Raw genomic sequence first — 15,491 nt, 5'->3', positions numbered from 1 at the left:
CCTACATCAGAAATAGGTACCTAGTTAAGTAGGTACGTTTATTTTCAAAATGTTAACGAATCCAGAAACAGGTACCTTGATCGCAAATCATAATCATTATAACCCCTCTATAATACTTTATTTTAATAAAAAAAATTTTTTTTCTGTTTGTAAGTACACACCTTGTTATCTTTATAATTTAAAGAGCATTTCTAAGATTTAAATTTCATAATTTATTCCAACATACATAATGTATATTTATGAATTGATTCTTGAAACAAATCTCATTCGTAACGGTGGGTTAGATAAAAATGAAACATTATTACGAAAGGAAATCGCCAAGTTTTGGGCAAATAATTAATATCAATTCACATCACTAATAAAGATACTGAAGTGCTGTAAGTATGTATATACCTAACTATAATAAAATGTTAGTTACCATATTAATAACACTATTACAGCACTGTTGCAATATAAACACGTTTTGGCAAATTACATAAGCTAGCTTCTGCTCAGCGTCAGACGAGAGTTACTGGGTTACCGGCTCAAATATGTTGTTAAAACAAATATGTTACAGTAAACCGACGGGTGAGAGAAAGATTTAGTTAAATTAAACAAATATCTCACCCAGCAACCGTGATGCAAGCCAATGCAGAAATAAGCTTGTACTTTGTACGTACAAATTGGTTGAACACGAAAGATTTGAGTTTGCGTTTTATTTACAGTCAGAAGTGTAGTGACTATTAAAACAACGCTTCAAAATTATCTACCACTTTAGAATCTGTTTTTATTGAGAGGGATATCAATATCACTTTTTCTAAAGTTATTAGGTACACTTTTGACGTGTAGTCTTCATTCACGACTGATGCTGAGGTACCTTACCGTTAGTCTTTTTGTGTCAAAATCGGCAAATGTCAAATCAAGATAATAATATAATCTTTGAGATTGTAATGCGCCAAGAACTACAGTTTACTTAAGTAGGTCATCCATTAATCCTTCATCAGCAATTTAATAAACAAAATTTATGCAAACGTCCAATATTTAATTAAAGATTTCTATAGTGAAGCGCTAATCATCAGGCAAATAATGTCCTTGTTTCTTGGGTAATCTTGTACTGGTTATGTTAATTTAAATTGGCATGTTTTAGTTTACTTTACTTCATACATACAAAAATAAAGCGTAAGAATAAAAGGTACCACAATCATTTTAAACTCAATTTTAACGCGGTAAAATTCAAATTTAAATGAAATTTATTTTTTGGTTATGCATTTTAGTGCTTGAATTGGTAGGCTCTTCTTGTTGTGTGTTAATGAAAGCAGGCGCACCCATCCTTGCCGGCTCTTTGAAGTCAATATCAAAAAGCAATCATTACAATTTCGTTCTTTTTGCAGAGCTAGTAAGGTTGATATTTGTATGGATTAAGTCGTTCCAAAACTTCATTCCGCATTATTTTTCGTTAAAAAAGAACAGAAGACGCATTAAGCTTCCTTTAAACATACACCTTTTTTAATTTTCGACAGAGAAGCCATTAGCGATTTGGGAATTGGCGAAAATTCGATAATTGCGTAAACACCAATTTGTAGGGCCCGATTAAATAACCGTTTCGAAAGCAAAAAAAAAGCATAAACCTTTGTCTTAATTCGTGTTTCGTAATGCCCATTTACACATCACACATAAGTAAATAAAACTTTTTAACATGTCGGTGCTAAAAATTCCATTGTGGGTAATACGAATTTTTACAACTTGTATTAAAACAATTGTGGGCCGCCGCCTACTCTGCTCGCCAGTAGCGGTAGCGGAGTACTTACATAGATATATATGTTATGTACAACAATGTACATATTTACAATGCAAGGTCTGAAAGTTCCAAAGATACAGAAACGAATTAAAGGTAGTTAGACACGTGTGGGAATTTAAATGGCATGGCATATTATATTGTATGTAAATAAATGATTTAATAATCTTCTCAAATCACAAAAAAAAAATGACTAAAATGAAATATGAATATTGCCAGTGTTTAGGTAAACATCATTTCGTCGAGTGACAAGCAAAAGTCACTAACACCATTGAAATTATTGGACAATAAACCGTGTTACAAATGTAATAAAGTGCATTGTTACTTTAATTTTTTGATAGTACTTAGTGACTTTTGCTTGTCACCCGACGATTTGGAAACGATGAAATAATACATATTCTTTCATCGTTTCCAAATGAAAAAAGTCACACGTTGTACATAATATATCTTAAACTTCACTAAAAGCTTGCGCCAACGCGAAAACATATTTAAAACAAAGACTATAGGGTCGAACACAAAACTTGTTAAATCTAATGCTTGTTTACCGCTACTAACATTACACTTTCAAACCCCCGTTTTACGACAATTCTATGACCCGGTAGTAAACTGTTCAGCTATTCTTGAATTTCGACTTACTCGGAATCGCAGGCCTCTAAACTAAATAAACGCAATAAACGTCAAAATGCAACGGCGAGACTACACTGCTATTCGTTTACGTTACTGAACCAGCGCAGCTGCTATGGCGAAATCCCTTTTCGATATTTAATGAGCTGTTGATCCGATTTTCATTAAACACTTAAAACAGTTTTTTGCCGGCACTTCGGTGTAGACTTAGCAACCCACACACACGTTCAGTTCAGACAGACATTAATATGCGGCTCCGCCATGTCTGATAATGCATCGACATTGTACCACATTGTAACGATGTCTCCATTGAATATTTATTTTCACCACACTCTTTTCCTTGATGTGTGCAAAGTGGCATATTATGATCTTCTAGAGTGTGTAGTAATTTGATTATTTTATTTTATTTGATGTAAATATTGAGCTCTTATCACATTAATCTGGAGTGTTAGACTAAGAAATTTATTTGTAGTCTTTCCTTGAGTTGGCTCGAAAAAACTTTGTGTTTAGCTCGGCAGCGAATTTTGGAATCATTCTCTTGCTTGGGCCTCAAAATATTAAGGATACGAAACTTTGCTTCCTACTCTCCCTAGTTATTTAGGTATTTTTTATTTACAAATCTTGCGTGATTAAAGAAATGTTCAAATTGATCTTAGACTGGGTCACTGCAAGTATCTACATTACGCAATAAAGGCGCGGTATAGGCGTAGAACGATCCCAAAATAGAAATTCGACTTGAAGTGGTATCGAAACCGAATGCGAAAATCCAGCGACTAAAAACATTTTCTATAAGTATCTATTTTAAGATGAGGCAAGATACATAAAAAGCAAGAAATCTTATTGAGTTATAGAGTTATAGACATTTTTACACAAACGCGCGAAATGTGGCAAACAAAACTACCTTCACATACATATTAAGGTGTATTCTGGTAATTCCGAAAGAAAAAAAACCGTTTAAATACATAATAAAAGTGGCGTATAATTCAATAATTCCGAAAAGGGACTCTTATTACAACAGAATATGAGTGTTTGTTGAATGTTTTTCAGAATTACCTAATTTCTGAAATTACCCGAATACACATTAGTCACCTATATTTCTAAATATTTTTATACTTTATTTTAAGTAGGTACTTTTAATTTATCTCGACCTTTTAGAACGCACCTATCTTTTTCAAGCTAAGTGGGTTAACTACATTTATCTATCTACAATAATCTACATTCTACTTAACTACTATTGAAAACGGGGTATTTACCGTGTATATATATTTGTATTTATGAGTTCTTGATATTTCGGCACTGGGAAAGAGGGTGGATCGATAAGATCGTCACAATTAAAATTCACAGAGCATTGATCAATTACCTAATACTTTGTGAAGATGTTTCGGCACTGTTTTACAAATATAAATAGGCCGTTTTTAAAAGTAGTTATGTATAAATATAAGGTACTCTAAGTACTAATTTTAACTTTATTTCGATAAAAGTCACTACTAAACACCTACACATCTATGGTTGAACAAAACACACACCGTTGAACGAAGAGAAAAAGTTATACTTATTTCGCAGCGCATATTTACATCCAGTGTACGGAGAGTTTCTCGAAATACATTAAGAAAACCGGTGCTAATCGGCCACTTAGCAACCCTAGCGAGGGTTTACATACGAAAGTGTTCTATTTCGGAATCGGTTACTCATGCAGCTCTATTTACTTCAATACCAGACGCCTTCTGCCATTGACCTTGCAGCGCTGCGAGCTTGTTGAAAAAAAAAACTATAAGTAGACTAAAATTTATGAGATCGTTGAATTTTCCTACTCGTTTCCGATACTTTGGAATAATGTTTGATAAGCAAATGCTAGCCGTCTCTGCCTTGATAAGTTTGAAGGACCACTGTAAATGGTATATGGACGCGTGCAACTTGAGCAGACACTTGCCGACATCCTTCAAAGGTATAATATTTACTTCGCCCTGTATTCTACCAGTTTAAAATATTGAGTACAAAATGTCCGAATATTTTCTCCGCCTCCATGGGGTTTCGAATTTCTATTAACCTGTGTTTAATGTGTTATGTTCTAAATAACTTACTTGCAAGGTTGGTTGTGTAGACTGCAGATATCCTGCCTAGTCACCAAGATAGCTACATCATGGTGCTGAGGATGCGAGTCGTTGACGGGGTTCAGCTGCTGCTGCCAGTGGCAGAAGAGAGACAACGTCGTGTCGGCGTTGGTCGACACCTGAAGGTCGCGCGAGTTCTGCAGGGTCACGATCTTCACTACCACCACCTGGATCAGGTTGCCGATCGAGCGGTCCTTGTAAAGATCCGAAACCTGTTAAAAAAGTTAAGATTGTTTTAAACTTTTAATCGCGTACAAAAGTCTAACTTTATTGGTTTTCCTTTGACTCATTCAAAAGCACACTTACCATGTTCATGATGGTAAGCAAGTAGGTCTCCAATGATTCGTTATCCTGATGGAACTCCGTCATGGACTTGTCGGCGACCAGCAATACTTCCACGTGCTGAGGCTTGCTCACGGACCGAGGTCGCCGCGGCGCGTTACCGGAAGCTCGTTGATTAGCAATATAATTGTTCTGAAAAGAAATTTGCTATCAGAATTAAGTTTATAGAAATAATGCTGGTAATGAACTGCGAGTAACCAATAGATTCTTATGATCAAGACTTTCTCAAGTGATAATTACTACAGTGATTTAAGAAGAATTGAATACTGGAGGAGGGACAGTACCATGAAGCTTTGTGAACGTTAGTTGTCGTTCCGATGGTGGATTGAATAACGGTAGCCCTTACAAACGCAGTTTTATTTTAAATAAGCCATTTGTTTTCCTTACCCTCGTTCTGTCATATTCCCGAGCGCTTGTGATGTTCCACGTGTACGGCGGTTGCCTGGTGGCACAGTTCTTCGCTTTCCTCCTACGCCTCCTATGCTTCTTCTGACCATCCCCTCGTCTCCTATTCATCCTCTTCCGTCCGTTTCTCACGTAAGGCATCTCCATTGATCTACTATTGCTAGTCTCTATAGAATTACTCTTTGATAGTGATTGGTTGATTCTATTCTCTCTTCTTCTTTGCATCTCAGCTCTAAATGCAATAGGATTTTTCCGTGCGTTCTCTAAGCGTTTCAGTCTCTCGTATTCTCGTGAGCGCCTGTCCGCTGATTCTTTGCTGTCGTGGTTTTTTCTAACGTTAGTGTTTGTGTTTCTCCTCGGATGAAACTTTTGGTATTCCTTTTCGTAATATCGTTTGTAATGTTCATTGTTGTCAGTTCTGTAGTTTGCTGCTCTCTTTTTTCTGTGGTAAGCTTCGACTTTGTCGACAGCTGATCGTTTGAATATCACGTGTGGCCTCCCCGCCGAGTCGTCGGTGGGGACTTGATTGGACGGCTCGATCCAGTATTCCCCATGTTCTGTCCTTAACAGGCCCGCCTGTAATGAAATATTATTTATAACAGCTAATAAAATGAATGAGTTATTTCTAAATGCTAAATCAATTATGTGGTGTCACCGGAAACAAATAAAATCTGGTTACACATGACATCCGTCCACTTATTTCGTGTGTGATTTGCAAAATTTACTATCTCATCAAACTTTGGAGGCTGCGTGCTCGTTTGAAGGCTGTGTGCGGTCGATATTAGTCAGAAAATAATTCATTATCATAAAAATTTGTTAGGTACCTAGTACCTATGTATGTAAAATTAATATACATGTATGTGATTTATGTCTTTGAGCGTGCACTTAAAACATGTAGTTTCTATTCGACGTTACATGCTCAAGTATAGTTATGACTAAACATTCATCAATCAATTCGTCAAATTCAAATCAAACGCTAGAAAAGCAACACTGAATGGCTCCATTGAGAGTGCGAACTAACAAACCGGTTGGCCAACCAGTGGGTCAACAAATCCGCGTCTTGTTTGCCGGTAACGGTAGATAAATTGATTGATAACGAAGTGGACGCGGCTTTGCGCGAATACTGGAAACACAGATCATGGAACTACTAGATGAACCATATTAAGATTAGTCACGGTCACCATACATTGCGACACCAATACTAATTTTGTAGCAGCTGTTACTTTTATTTGCGTCCACCTAATGAACTTTTACCTATTACAGAAAATTACCTATCTAAAATTAAGTTAAAGGGGTAAACGTGGGTTGCATCTATAACATACTAATGTTATAGATGCCCTTAGTTAGGCACAGTTGTACAGTGCTTTTTTACTGGTTAAAAAATCCTGTTACGGTGAGCCTGCGTAATGCGAAGTCTGGAAAAGTAATCTATGCTAGAAACTACGAGTAAACTGACGTTTTGCGACAAAATGTAGTATCTTCAAGAGTTTTCGTTGCACGTATATGCCGTTACTCCACTAAACTATTTTACCTTGAGACGTATCGGAGTCAGAGTGATTGTGGAATGATAAAATTTTCTTCTTGTTATTGATATAACAACTTAGAAATATAAACGAGTAAGGAACAAGAAAGTTGTCGATTGCAAATAAAGATAGTGTACCTAAACAATCTTGTTCATAAGATAAGAATACTTTCCATTATTAATCTACACGGTGTTTAATTGTATAGTCACAATTCGAGGAAATTTCATTTGTAGCTCATATATTATATTATAATAAAATTGTAAGTAGGTAATGTTTGTTTCGTAGCCTTTCTAAATTTTATAGTGTAACTATTATGACTCACGACATTTTAAATTCGATTAAAACGATTGTCGAAATCAGCTTTCATTGCTATTGAATATTTTAAAGGTGGCTTTTTATTACTTAGTCATAAATGTCGTAATTTTGTCTAATCTTTCAAACAAATCAATATTTTAATCATCCAACTATAAAACTGACGAGTTTAAAAAGAAACATATTTTATACAGGCTGTTTTTCACATCGCGAATTAATGTTAATTTCGAACTTAATTAATAGATATACCGTGAACTGTCAGTTCCTATAATAATTTATGCTGGTTACTTTGACACAAAAATCCTAAGTATTTATATTTAATTACACAAACGGGTCTACCGCGATATAATTTCATTGTTTTTACCTTTAATTCCGACGTTTCAGCTGAGTTGCACCAGCTATGGTCACGGAAAGACTCGGAGGACTCGTGTGGTGTGGAAATTATATCGCGGTAGACCCGTTTGTGTAATTAAATATGTGTACAAAACGCGAGAGTTTAAAGTGTTATATCCTAAGTATTTGTAATTATTAATTTATTTTAATCATAACATTTTATGTAGGTATGTTTTTTCCCACTCAACTTCAAAATAACAAAATAAAAATGGAGTTTATTAAAATAACCGCAAAGAATTTCACGTTCATTTACGAATTCTCAAATCATATTCACCATAAAATTATCACCTCACATAAATTGTCACCTGCCGAATCCCATGGTATAATAATATACTCCGCCTGGTACTCTATTCCGAGATTCGCGTATGACCTAACTGACACGGGCCTACGTCATCATGCTGTGTACAGGTTCTCAAACTTTAAAATGTGGGAGAATTTTAACCAAGGATGAAAATTATTTTAACGGCATTAATTTTAAGTTATTCATGTAGAAACATAGTAAAATAAAACAAATCTAATGTATTAAATTAAACTTTATTTATCTATACAAGACAAACGTTTGAAAAACTAATTCACAGTTACACATTAATTACCAAGCTTACGACGTGAAAAGTTTGGAAAACACTGCGACTGCTGACACTGAGCGAGAAGGAAATAACAATTAACACGCGTTCGACAAGGATGACGGTCAGTGCATGAAGTTATCTAGATCCGAATTGTCAAATGTGACAGCGCTATCCTGTGTTGCCAGTAATGTAAACAGAATTACCCGAACGTCTGAAATTTCTTTTGTGAATCGGAAGATATTGCTAACGAATAATTAAAAATGACGTGTTATGGTAAAATTTAAGATAAAATACATATAAATGAAAATTATAAAATTATAAAGAAATATTTTAACTTATTAACCATAGGTATAATGTACCCATGTAACATGTTATGTTGAAATAAAGTGGCAATGTTATTGTGACGTAGGCCCGTGTCACTCTGGGAATAGAAGACCATGTTTTATTAGACCATGCCGAATCCTACACCAAGTCAGACGACGCAACGGAGCCACGCTGTTATGTCGTCTTTGGTTTTAATTTGTAGTTATTTTGTGGTTTTCTTGTATTCTTATTTTATAGTTTCAAGTGCCTTGGTTTTTACTGTAATGCTGTGTCACTTATTTGAGTAATAAAATAAATAAATCACCCTGTGCGTATTTCCGAAACCTAATGGTTGGGTGTGGGCTTTAAACGCTGCATACATTAGTATAATCTTATCCCGTGTTGTTTATGTATTATAATGTTTATAATTGTGCGATGGCCGGCTAGTCGGCCTGCCGCCGGCCTTGCGGCGCGGAAGGCCGTGCTCGTTCGTCGAACTACGGTTGAGGTTACATTCGGATGGCGACAGAAAAGTCGGAACAAGCTAGAGTTAGACCAACCGCCCTATTCGAACTTTAAGATACGTCAAATATTACCGCTAGATACGATATGGATTAGATATGTCAGTGTCAAAAGTGACGTTTTTATTTGAAGAAACTTCACATTTGTATCCATATCTAATCCATATCGTATCTAACCGTAATATTTGACGTATCTTAAAGTTCGAATAAGGCCGCAAGCTAAGTTGGCAGCGATATTGATAGCCCAGACTGTGCAAGTGTTATTTAAACGTCATAATTTCATAGAAACACTTGCACATTCCGGGCTATCAAAATCGCTGCCAACTTAGCTTGGTCTACCTCTAACTCTGCATGGCGTTGGCAATGACAAAGTGTGACATTATCATCATTAATGACAAATTTCTGTGAAAATATATCGTTCATGACAGACTTAGTTGTGTTCAAGTTGGTGTAAACTTAGCTTAGAGTGTTTGCAACAGCAACTGAGTTAAATTCTGAACTCAGTTGCTGTTACAGTGTTCCTGCTACGGCATTGTTGTGGGCGATGTTACAGTCAATTACCTTGATAACATCAGTGACGAATAGAATGTTCGTTCTTTAAAAAATTTGCTATCGCTACAGCAATTCGGTACCGATAACGCAATTTATTAAAGATTTTGACAGTAATATCGGCCGCGTCGACGCTGCAGCAACGCTTCTGAAGTCGCCACATTATACGTTTAATTAGGGAATGACGTATCTTGTCATACTTTGTGAAGAAAAGTTCCGTAAAGTTCTTTAGGTATCATTTATGATTCTAGCGTAATTCGGGTTATTATTTATTTTACCTCTTCATGACGCTATAATATTGCAACCAGATTTTTTGCATCATTGTTTAATTGCTAACAGTTTTTTATAGTGATTGCAGATTAAGTCAAACAATGACGATGGTGGGTGGGAGACTGTCTGGGAGTAGAAGGAGGAAGCAGAAATATACTCGAATGGAATGTAGATTTTTCGTTAGGCTTTTAACGGTTCTGGCCTCGAATGTCCAATTCCTTAAATGTCCATTTTCCTCGAATGTCTAATTTCCCGAATGTCCATTTGCTCGAAGGTCCAATTCCCGGAATGTCCATTTACTCAAAGGTCCAATTCCCGGAATGTCCATTTGCTCGAAGGTCCAATTCCCGGAATGTCCATTTGCTCGAAGGTCCAATTCCTTAAATGTCCATTTTCTTCGAATGTCTAATTCCCGAATGTCCGTTTATCGAATGTCCAATTCCCTGAATGTCCATATCACCATGGAAATAGATCTACGGCTACAACAACGGGTACTGGGTTTCACGGAGTCGGATCGGACGTAGTGCGAAACTGCTCTAACGGTACCGTTTCAAAAATATACCTAGTATTGAATTTTATTCATTTGTGTACCATTACCAACGGATACCTTTTTAGTTGATACCTTTATTTTACTTACTTCACGGTCTTATGCGTTCATGGAAATGGACATTTACCACTCATTTAACTTACTTTTTAACCGACTTCAATTTCATAGAAGGAGGAGGTTCTGTATTCGGTTGTGGCTATTTTTTTTTTCTATGTACGTTCACCGATTACTCCGACATCCGTAGTCCGATTTGAGATATTATTTTTTTGTTTGAAAAGAGCTACCTCCGAGTTGGTCCCATTTTAATTAGGTTCTGTTCTGATGATGGGATCCATGAGGAATTGAGGGAACTCCTCAATTTTTAAAGGCACATGCATGGTGTTTTGGGCGTTTTCTTAAGCAACTCGAGCATTTTCTCCCGAAAACCACCAATTTGATGAAGTAGACCTGATGATGATGATTATTTTGATGATAATGATGATGATTTCTTTAAACGTAAGTATGTCCAGCGATTAGGTACCTGTGATCCGATTTGAGTAATTCTTTTTTTGTTTGGAAGAAGTTACCTCCAAGGTGTTTCCGTATTATTTTTGGTTCTGGTCTGATGATGGAATCCATGAGGAATTGAGGGAACTCCTCAATTTTTAAAGGCACGTGTTAAGTGATTTCGGGGTTTTCTAAAGTAACTCGAGCATTTGCTTCCGAAAACCACCAATTTGATGTACTGCAACTGTAGCCTTACCACGAGTTTGACATTGACATATTCGCTAACGTCTTATGCATCTAAATGTAACTTTTTATGCATCTCGCTCACACTAAGGTTAGTACGAGCGAGGTGCATAGGAAGTAAGTTACACACATGCTAGCGAATATATCAATGTCAAACTCGTGGTAAGCTGGTAAGGCTACTGATCGGGGGTTAGGGTTAGGAGTTAAGGGGTCAGGGATTAAGGGGTCGGGGAATGGCGGTTGAAGGGTTGCTGGTTCAGGATCGAGGGGTTCCTGGATCAGGGGTTGATGTGCTGTGAGGTTGAGTGATCGGGGGGCTGAGGGATTGGGTCAGTGGCGGGGCGGGCGGATGGATTTAGTTGACAGGAATTATAATTTCCCAGACGGACTCGAGAAAATTCCTGATTACATATTTACTAAAGTAATAGGTACACGAATTTAGTGTTAAACATGATCTTGTTTTTCATTCATGCGTCGCGCTCTTAACAATGCGTTAAAACTAAAAATGGTAAAATAAAAACTTTTTATAAAAAAAATGAAACCGACTTCAAAAAGGATGAAATAAAATATTATCCTTTTTATGTCTATGCGTTACCAACTGATATGTTTGAAGTCGGTGCCAAGCCAAGTAATAACAATACCAGTCAAAAATAATCAGCTTTATGGCTATAAATCCCATTAGAACTGTACTAATAACTATTATAAATGTGTAAAGAATTCTGTCTGCCTCTTTGTCGCCTTTTCATGGCTAAACAACTGAACCGCTTTAGGTGAAATTTGGCAAGAAGGTAAATTCCTTGAATTGTTTTATATTTTGAAATGTAGTCCTCTGGATAAGGGACGGGAAATAACTCAGTCCCAATCCCACACTTGCGTGCTATAGACTGTTCGAGCATTAGTAAGAAATGCTCTTTAAAAAATACGACGGCAAAAAAATGCATTTATATTTACACTAATGTGCCGACAAATATGGTACGGACTGCGCCAAGAAGGTTTGATCGTGTGTTCTGAGGTGTGTTCTTAGGTCCAGTCGACGTCAATAATATGTTTACACTTTTGCACCTTACTCCTTTGTAATAAGGTGAAAAGTGTAAACATATTTTTAACGTCGACTGTACCTACAGAAAGTACGTTCATTGTCGTCGTGTAAGGCAATCCAACGTATGTAAATCCTTATCGAATCGCACCAAAGTCATGGTATGCTTCAAAATTTGGCTTGGCACCGACTTCAAACATATCAGTTGGTAACGTGTGGACATAAAAAGCATAATATTTTATTTCATCCTTTTTGAAGTCGGTTTAATTTTTTTTATAAAAAGTTTTTATTATCTTACTGATCATTAGAATAGCGATAAGAATTGCATGTCGGGTACGACTCTTAGAGTCTGGCTACTGAAATATTACACAATGTTTGGCGGGAAATTCAAAAAGTCTTGGGCTGGTCACACTTTGTGTAGGTAGTAGGAATTATAGTTTTGATACTAGAAAATATTTTTGATTTTCTGTGCACACGTAAGGTACCTAAGGATATAAGTTAAATATACGTTGACGTGCACTCAAAGTCAGCTCACATAGTTTCTACCACTATGTAAAGTACAGTCAACGATAAACACATAATGTGAACACTTTCTCACCATATACCATTGTAACAAGAAGAAAAATGAAATGTAGTGTAAATAAGACCTATCTCGATAATACCTTAATATTAATCCATCACCAAAAAAAAAAACAACGGGTTGCACTCCGGGAGTGCCGACAGAAGTGAAAACTCAATGACTAGTCCAAAATGTCTGCAGCACTATGTATAATTGACCCATCCTCCTTTCTATTGAAAAACTTTAGTTCCGAAATTGCTGGTCAGTAAGCTTGTTTAAAATTCGAAATTGAAATTTGTAGCGTTAATTGTTTAAAATTCGAATAGAAATTGTAAAGTTACCTTGCAGACCTCGCATCTAAATATATTTGGTCATGATATTTTGAGTTTTATTCACCAGTACTAGAGTTCACTTTTATTAGCGATTTCATCAAGATGTAGCTTCATTGAATTATATTTGAGTGATATAAAGTTAGAATGTAACTGTGAGATCCTCGTATTTCAACCCAAGATTAGAACCTTTTTCATGTAATTGAGTTTTTCTTTATTGATTTAAATGCCATCTAAATGAGTGGCCATCTAAACCTTACGGGCACGTGATCGCCTTACGCTGTCTCGAGTTTATCATTTTTTCCCCACCTCAAAAAGTGCCTAGCGCCGCTAAAGAAGTTTTCACTTCAAAAATACATAAGTACTATGCCAAATATGCTAAATGCTAAGTATCAAAATATTTATAGGACACCAACCTTCTAATTTGTTTACATTTGTTTAGGAGTTGTAAACATTGTAGTTTTTCGGTATACAACGCTACACGTCGACTTCGCACATTGTCGTCATTATTTACGAGCTTAAATAATAGTTTGCGAACCTCACTCGGTATAGACATTATTAATATTATTTAAAATAAACCCCTTATAAACCGCAAATATTTTCGTATCAGTTTGAGCCATGCCACAAAATAATGCGACAGTAAGCTGCCCGGGCAGCTTCCGATGGGCCCCACTTTTTTGGGCTGATTGTGTATCCTGTTCTCTTATTCTATATCAATTCTTTGAAAAAATGCAACTACTTATTATAAAAATTCAGAAAATAAAGATAAAAGCCATGTTTTATTTTCATAAAAATATTTTATTTCTTAATTTTCTACAATTTCGTAAATAAACGGTTTTTAGTGTCACCTGAATAGTAGGCCAACAATATGTGACGAATTTCGTAGGCACACGGACTATTTGTTACCCTACTAGACGTCCAGCCAGGTTCTGATGTTTCATCACAGACCAAACGGTCAATTGGGTCATTAGACATACAAAGATTGGACGTACAGGGAATCAGATATTAGACATTCGGGTAATTGGACGTACGAGGAGGAGGCATTCAAGGAATTGGACATACGGGAATTGGACGTTCAGGTAATTAGACATACAGGGATCGGACGTTCAGGTAATTAGACATACGGGGATTGGTCGTTCAAGGAATTGGACGCACGGGGACTGGGCATTTGGAAAATTGGACATTCGAGGCCAGAACCCTTTTAACTTCGCCTAACATATAATATTTATGCAAATGCATATTAGGTAGGATATAAAATACAATATAATAAAGGTTAAGGACTTTGGTTTTGGTACATACATATACAGTAAACAAACAGGTAATTCTTTGTTATGTCAAACTAAATAGGACCCCTAATGAATAACACTATTTAACAAAATTATTATCCCATATTCAAAATCAAAATCAAAATCAAAAATATACTTTATTCATGTAGGCCTAGCAACAAGCTCTTATGAATCGTAATTAATCTTAATCTAATTATCAGAGCAATTTATTGATGTTAATATTATTCCATAATAAAATTGGATTATTATACATATCAAATTTAACACTAAGAATTTCACAAAAGGATCGTCAAACATTAAAAAGATTGTATAAAAAAATACTAGTCTAGAATTTCTAGAATAAAATGTAAATGTCAAAAAAAAAGCATAAGTAACAAAAGAAGTAGATAGTATTACATCGGAATATCCATTTCCTCATCAATAATCAAATGTACCTAATAAATAAATAATCATTTCGAATAACAATTAATCCCACGTTGTAATATCATTCATGTAGTCTTGTGTGGTATAATAAGCTTTAGAAATAAGTTTACGCTTTACATAATTCTTAAATTTATTAATAGATAATTCAGTAATATGGTTTGGAAGTTTATTATAAAATCTTACACAATTACCCATGAATGATTTTTTAATTTTATGGAGCCGAGTGAAGGGCACTGCGAGCTTATGTTTATTTCTAGTATTAATATTATGAATTTCACAATTTTTCCTAAAATTTACAATATTTTTATGTACATACAGAATATTCTCATAAATGTATTGACAGTGCACTGTCATTATGTCAATTTCCTTAAATTTATCTCTAAGTGAGTCTCTATGGTTCATTTTGTATATTGCTCGAATAGCCCTCTTCTGCAGAACAAAAATGGTATTTATCTCTGAAGCACCGCCCCACAGTAAAATACCATATGCCATAATGCTATGGAAGTAACTAAAATATACTAATCGAGCTGTTTTCACGTCAGTTAACTGACGGATTTTGCTCACTGCAAAAGCTGCAGAGCTCAGTCTATTCGAAAGAGTAGCAATATGGGGACCCCACTGGAGTTTAGAATCTAAAGTTATACCAAGAAAAACTGTACTATCAACTAATTCCAATTCCTCATCCTTCACAATGACACTTGTTTGCACATGCCTTACGTTACTACTAGTGACAAACTTAATACATTTAGTCTTTTTCTCATTTAACAATAAATTATTAACATTGAACCAATTTACTACTTTTGAAATGGCATTGTTTACATCATTGTAAGCTTGTTGCTGTCGTTTGACTTTGAAAATAAGTGAGGTGTCGTCTGCAAACAATACTATA

At 35.6% G+C, this 15,491-nt stretch overlaps 1 protein-coding gene across 1 annotated transcript in view; it reads right to left on the bottom strand.

The window, feature by feature from the left end:
- Window positions 1–15,491, bottom strand: part of LOC134798686 (A disintegrin and metalloproteinase with thrombospondin motifs 7) — a 117,931-nt gene that overhangs the window by 29,410 nt on the left and 73,030 nt on the right. The window contains exons 5-7 of the mRNA XM_063771057.1: window positions 5,239–5,832; window positions 4,816–4,983; window positions 4,480–4,721 (exon numbers count right to left, since the gene is read on the bottom strand). Of these exons, the coding sequence (XP_063627127.1) occupies window positions 4,480–4,721; window positions 4,816–4,983; window positions 5,239–5,832 (1,004 nt within the window). The remainder of the gene's footprint in view (window positions 1–4,479; window positions 4,722–4,815; window positions 4,984–5,238; window positions 5,833–15,491) is intronic.

The sequence above is a fragment of the Cydia splendana genome, chromosome 17 (assembly GCF_910591565.1).
Source record: "Cydia splendana chromosome 17, ilCydSple1.2, whole genome shotgun sequence".
NCBI classification, from domain to species: Eukaryota; Metazoa; Arthropoda; class Insecta; order Lepidoptera; family Tortricidae; genus Cydia; species Cydia splendana.
Note: the sequence above shows the minus strand (reverse complement) of the source record. Positions and strands in the feature narration are given on the sequence as shown.